Raw genomic sequence first — 6,046 nt, forward strand, 5'->3', positions numbered from 1 at the left:
GAAAATATTATTATTTCCCAATAAATAAAATAGTACATAAAGATTAAACACGTGAACAAATTGCAAAGAAAGCATCCCTTTCCGTCTGGAATGGGATCTGCTCCTCATAGATGGGTGTCTTATGGGAACATCTACCGTGCATTGAAAAAATCTCTCATGAATAATAATTATTAAGTACGAGAGATGTTCACAATGTATAGTAGGATGTGCGAGTGAGATGCCATGTGTGAGAAATAGATCTATAGCTCTCAAAAAATAATCTAATGATAAGATGTATGATTTAAAATCTTATTGATAGGATGTTGAAAATGTTTTGTTCAGAGGAGATCATGTTAATAGGTAAAAGCAAAGAACAAAAGCATATGGAAACATGAATATTTATATATAAATATTTGTACTTTGTAGCATCCATGGTGTAGAAAGTAAAACAAGAAGACCATACCAATGTTACGAAAGACGAAAGGAAGGTGAGACGAAAGAACATAGTAGTAGTAATAGGCCCAATCCAAAAGGGCCAATACTGATTGGTAACCTAACAACTACCGCCACCCCCGAGACAGCACAAACAAATACGCTTTATCTCCACGTCCTCCTCCTTTTTCTGCGACCAACAAATATATATATAGAATCCCCACCATATCTCTTTGTCATTAATTTGACTTATCTATGGTCTGTAGGGCTGCACGCAAGCCACAGTCAACTTCTTCTCCACGGAACATGCCGACGAGCTCCCGTAAGGTGATATTAAAGTCAATCTGCAGCAATCATGTCAAGCCCATGTGTTAATATTAGTTACTCATTTATATCAATAAAAATACAAACAGCAGGAAACAGGCTTATTCAAAATACATGCGTCCTCGCAAATAATTTAGCTTACACTTAACAAATAAAATATCATTTCTGATAAATATTAAATAAAAAAACGTGTATAAAGGTTCTCAATCAATCAATCCACCTGTTGTTTTAATATAATAATATTATTATTAATTTATCCTAGACAAATGACAAATCGATTTAGAGCTTATTCGTTTTCTCTTAATTCTTATTTTTTTAAAAAAATCTTTTAGTTTTAAAAAAAATGATTATTTGTTTTTTCTTATCTCTTATACCTTAAAATACAATCATATAATTTTTTGTTTTTCAATAATATCCCAAAAAAATAAACAAAAACTCTAAGACATGAGGTATCAATATTCAAATAAATGTGAAGTGAGCTACTGCGTCTTCTCTTAAATTCCATACAGTTTTTTCGGTTTTACAAATGGTACCTACACCGTACATACACAGTAGTGTATCAATTCATCCGGATTGCATCCGTATGATACAATAAATGGCTTCCCTCATGTGATGGTGGATTCTTATTAAAGAAAAGAAAACAGAAAAAAAGAAAACGTTTTGGCCAAGAAGCGAGATCAGACTTTTAAATATTGACGATACGTGGCTTCCCTTCACAGGTTCAATTAACCCATAACAAAGGCAATTGTTCCGGGAAACACTCAAAAGATGGTTTTTGCCGACAGCAGATACCGAGTCAAGTCAAGCGGAGAACGTGCTGTCTGCACTAAAACGCGGAAACTCCGCAATTTGATTTGCCGTGTGGCTGGTTGTTTTAAACTTTTTTTAGGGCAAACCAGATCCAGAACGAATCCACGATCTCCTAGTGTCTTCTTCACTAACCAGCAAGGATAGCTAATCCAAGGTTGACCCTGACCCATGCGTGGTCTGAATCGGCTACATTCAGAAGTTGCAACCACGTGACCAACAGAGCACAACAGAACCATTTATTCTGGACCTCGACTTCTGAGTTTCTTAAGTAAGCCGCTTCTGAAATTCGTTCAAAGTTCAAACAGCTGGGTTGTTCTGGTAAACAGAATGTTGTAGGGTACATGACACATCATATGTGACTCAACACAAGTCATGGATTCTCCTCAAAATTGGGAGGGAATTTTAGGGTCAGGGTCTTCTCTCGTACGTTCATGAATCAACGATTGGGTCATTCGCTGGTGAGTCACCCTCACTCGTTCTCTGACATGGCTAAAATTATTGACCACGTGGCAATAAACAAATCGTTTATGCGATATTTTAAGACTAATAAGTAATAACGCGATTTCTACTTAGCCCGGATCTCCAGAAAGCAATGTTCTCAGGGTAAAAATTTCCGTAGATATTCCCATTTGCACCTGGAACTGGAAGCGATGTTCTTAGGGTATTTAATAATAAAAAAAAAAAATGGGGCTAGTCTTGAAGGCTAAAGCCACGACATGGTTCAAAAAAACTTTATAGTAGGTATTAATCGCTCTGTACGGTGTGGATGAAAGGCCAAGCCTCCTTGTTTTTGTTTTAAAAATTTTTAAATACCGGATGAGGTGGCTTCACATACACCGTTTGATGGTCATCTTTTTTGGTCACGTGGTGAATCACGTTGCAGCGGCTCTCTTTTGAGGTGCGTCCTCGAGCCGTGTGTGCTTCTCGCAACCAACGAGGTACATGTGAGGATTTTACAATTTACAGTTTTTTTAAAATATTTATTTCGATCAGCAACAAGTCAACAGCCGGTCGTTTATTTTTCCCACCCAAATGTTTACGAATAGCAAAAGCATACGAACTCTTATTATTATTATTTTTATCTACAGAGATCACTATAGAAAAAAACGAATCCAATTAATTTCAAAGGGGATTTAATAGAAATGAACGTATATTGAGAATTTCAGATCGCTCTAATTAACAGAAAGATTAAACACGTAATCACCCGAAGTTACCTCTCCTTGCGCTTTTCGAAGAACCTCTGAAGGGACTTGCTTCGGGCGATGGGCAGATCTGCAGAGACAAAACAATTTTAGAAAAAGTTTTAAAACCGCTCGCACTGTGTCTGTCATGTTATTTCCTACTTTCCAGTTGTGCCCTGGGAACTGGGAACAGGAAGGATTTACAAAAGAAGGGAAAATATATGCTGACCTCCGTTAAAGTTTTCCAGCAGATGCTGCTCGTCGCTTGGATCGGCCATTTCAACTGCTTTGGCGTTTCCTATCTCGGCAAGTTTTATGATTTTCTCCGCCTAGACGAGGAATCAAGTAAAAACTACTTTATCGTCAAGTAATCAGTATAGAGAGAGAGAGCATGCTTCAACCTACGACCTACGTTTTTAAAGTTTTTAAGCCTTAAACATGAAAACTAATAAATTAATAAATAGGGAGAGGGAGAAATCCCAACCTTGTCGCGAGGAACGTCGAAAATGGAAACGGTACCGTTGTAAAATATCGTCAAAGGAGCTGTCTCTGATGGAAGATCAGAAATGGACCTGAAATTTACGTTTGGATGTTAACAAATTGTTCTTTTTTTTTTTCGTTGTACGAAAAATATAGTAAAATGGATTGGAGGGTTTAAGACTTTCGCCTGTCCTAGTGCAGTTAATTACCTAGGAAACCGGTCGAGGACGGGTAAATTCGACGGGAGGCATTGATTCTCTTTCGGGGTTGAAGGCACCGAAAATGGATTCTCCGGTGGTAACTTGCCTCCATTTTGCCGGAAAATGCCTCCGTTTACCTGAAACTTTCCATCCAAACTCCCCTCCGCAGTTCCGGAAGCGATGACGGTTTTCAAAAGCTGAGGGTTGATCTTCGAAATGGCGCTTTGAATGTCTGTATAAAATAAAATGAGGAGTTAAAGTGAAACGCACAAAAAAAAAGGAAAGAAAGAAGAAACTCTCAGCGAGAGTGGATAATTAACTAAATGAAGATGAAGATTCAGAAGACGTGCGCTGCAGAAAGAGGCAGACCTCGAATAGTTTTCCGTTGATCGAGAAACTTTTGAAACTGAGATTTGCTGGGGTTCTCTTTCTCCATGCCGAAGAAATCGAGCTCCACAGTGGCTCTGGACATCTTTGCTCCCTTCGATTTCTCGCTTTGGGTTTTGTCAAGGAATAAGTTAACTGTTAATAAATCACAATTAAATGGAGTGGTGAAGGGGCGGAAGGTTATAAATTGATGGAGGCCACGAGAAAGGCGAGGGATGGGAAGGGCTACAGCCTACAGCGTACAGATAAAGAAAAAGAAAAGTAGGGACTGTGGGGTGGGGGTCGGGGGAAGGACAACAAACTCACAAAGAACAAGCTGACAAGTCTGAAATCGCACGTCTTCCACGGGGTTTTGAAAAATAATGAAAATACGCGGAAAAGTAGGAAATCCATATATAAGGACTTTTGGGCATGATGTATGTATTTTTTGTTTAATTTTTGATTGGTCCCCCTATCTCTATGTTTAACAAGTCCAAGCCCCTGCCGTTAAGTATTACTAGAGCTTTTATGCAAAAAAGCCGAATATGTAAATACCCTCTTCTGCTAACTGTATACATTTTTTAAAATTTTAAAAGTTTTTAGGGTGGAGGAATAAAAAAAAAAACCCTTCAGCTTAAAATTCAAGTAACAAAGGTTAGGGTATAGGCCGTAGTGACATGAGGACAAAACTCCATTTGAATGGGATGGGATAATAGAAATATAATATTGGGAACTGCTACTCACAGAATGCGCCTCACACCGACTTAATAGCCACATGACACTTTCTGATGTGCGGTTAAGATATGCTATGAAATCGATGTGAGGCGCTTTGTGTGAGAGCAGATCCGGATTAGGGAAGATATTGTTAAAATTATATGATGATATCATTAACGTGATTTTAGAAATAGGAGGGAAAGTGAGGTGATGTCATTTTTTTACTTTTTTGAAGTCAATAAATACGAGGATCTGGTTGTTGTATGGCGATAAGCAAAAACAACTGACAACCGCAAGATTACATCGAAAGTTGGCACTTGCCCCTTCGTACAAGCGGTGGGGCCATGCATAGAATTTGTATTTTCTGCCCACACAAACTCTGCTCACATTTACCGATAAAGCATTGCAGCCATAAATAGAGAATATCTTGCTCTGTATAGTATTATACAGGGGAGATATTCCCGTGTATTGTGGGTAGACGTAGGTATAGTTCTCGTTAGGTAGGAGATCCTGAGTCCATGCATCAGCCATCAAAGCATCATCATCCGTGAAACAAGCACACTCAATTACTGCCGGTACAAAGTTTTTTCTCTTCATTTCCTTATACCCCCATTTCAAGATCCGTGGTTGGGTCGGGTCGAGGTTCAATCCTGCTCCCACCCCAATGAATATATATATATAAAGTCAATTCCATCCGGTCCAATGTAAATTCATTTATAAATAGATTTGATCCGATTTAATCCAAATCAAATATAAACTAAATCCAATTCAATCTAATTGATGTAACAATTTTTTGTGTTAAGTATCTCGTCATTTGGTTTGCTTTTAAGTGGCCGATAATTCAGAGGTCGAAGTGAAATTTTGCTAGATGAGGACCTGGATGTCGAGCTGACCAGGCCGAGTTGGGGGCAGATTAGGTGCCGAGTTAATTGAGCCGAGTTGGGCAGGTTAGGTGCCGAACAGAGTGGGCCGAGCTAGGCAGTTTAGGTGACAAGCTTATTAAGCCGAGCTAGGCAGGTTTGGTGACGAGCTGACCAGAGTGTCGAGCTGCCTATTAGGTGTCGAGCTGACCAGAGGGCTGAGCTGTTTATTACTTGCCGAGCTGACCAGAGGGTCAGGCTGCCTATTAGTTGTCGAGCTGACTAGAGGGCCGAGCTGCCTATTAGTTGTCGAGCTGACCAGAGGGCTGAGCTGCCTATTAGTTGTCGGGCTTACCAGAGGGCCGAGCTGCCTATTAATTGTCGAGCTGACCAGAGGGCCGAGCTGCCTATTAATTGTCGAGCTGACCAGAGGGCCGAGTTGCCTATTAGTTGTTGAGCTAACCAGAGTGTTGAGTCGCCTAGTAGGTGCCGAGCTGACTAGAGTGTCGAGCTGGCTGGTGGTGAGCTGGATTGATTGTTGAGCCTTGTAGTTCTTTAGAGACCTGCAAGGAACCAATGTCAGAGGACCCGGGGCGGCTAACCCGACAAGGTCGCTCTGATGCTTAGGTCAGTACTCTCATAGTAAACTGTGAGCTAAAAATCACAAAGTATGAGAACTAGAATATGCTTACTTGCCCCC

The 6,046-nt window shown here is 39.9% G+C and overlaps 1 protein-coding gene across 1 annotated transcript; it reads right to left on the bottom strand.

The window, feature by feature from the left end:
- Nucleotides 1-363: 363 nt before the first annotated feature.
- Nucleotides 364-4,018, bottom strand: LOC104591817 (protein TIFY 9). The gene is made up of 6 exons (XM_010250858.2): nt 3,776-4,018; nt 3,416-3,638; nt 3,211-3,298; nt 2,956-3,055; nt 2,760-2,817; nt 364-755 (listed from the first exon to the last, which is right to left on the bottom strand). Exons 1-6 carry the CDS (start codon nt 3,876-3,878, stop codon nt 665-667), a joined length of 663 nt encoding a protein of 220 aa, XP_010249160.1. The 5' UTR covers nt 3,879-4,018; the 3' UTR covers nt 364-664.
- Between the last annotated feature and the right edge of the window lie 2,028 nt (nt 4,019-6,046).

This window comes from Nelumbo nucifera, chromosome 4 (genome assembly GCF_055504915.1).
Source record: "Nelumbo nucifera cultivar China Antique chromosome 4, China Antique-T2T, whole genome shotgun sequence".
Taxonomy (NCBI): Eukaryota; Viridiplantae; Streptophyta; class Magnoliopsida; order Proteales; family Nelumbonaceae; genus Nelumbo; species Nelumbo nucifera.

Excerpts from the sequence above, each read along its gene's own strand:
- LOC104591817 (XM_010250858.2), bottom strand. The coding sequence starts at position 3,878 with ATGTCCAGAGCCACTGTGGAGCTCGATTTCTTCGGCATGGAGAAAGAG. Across the intron at positions 3,639-3,775 it reads TCAACGGAAAACTATTCGAG|ACATTCAAAGCGCCATTTCG; the intron begins GTCTGCCTCTTT and ends TATTTTATACAG. Across the intron at positions 756-2,759 it reads TTCGAAAAGCGCAAGGAGAG|ATTGACTTTAATATCACCTT; the intron begins GTAACTTCGGGT and ends TGATTGCTGCAG.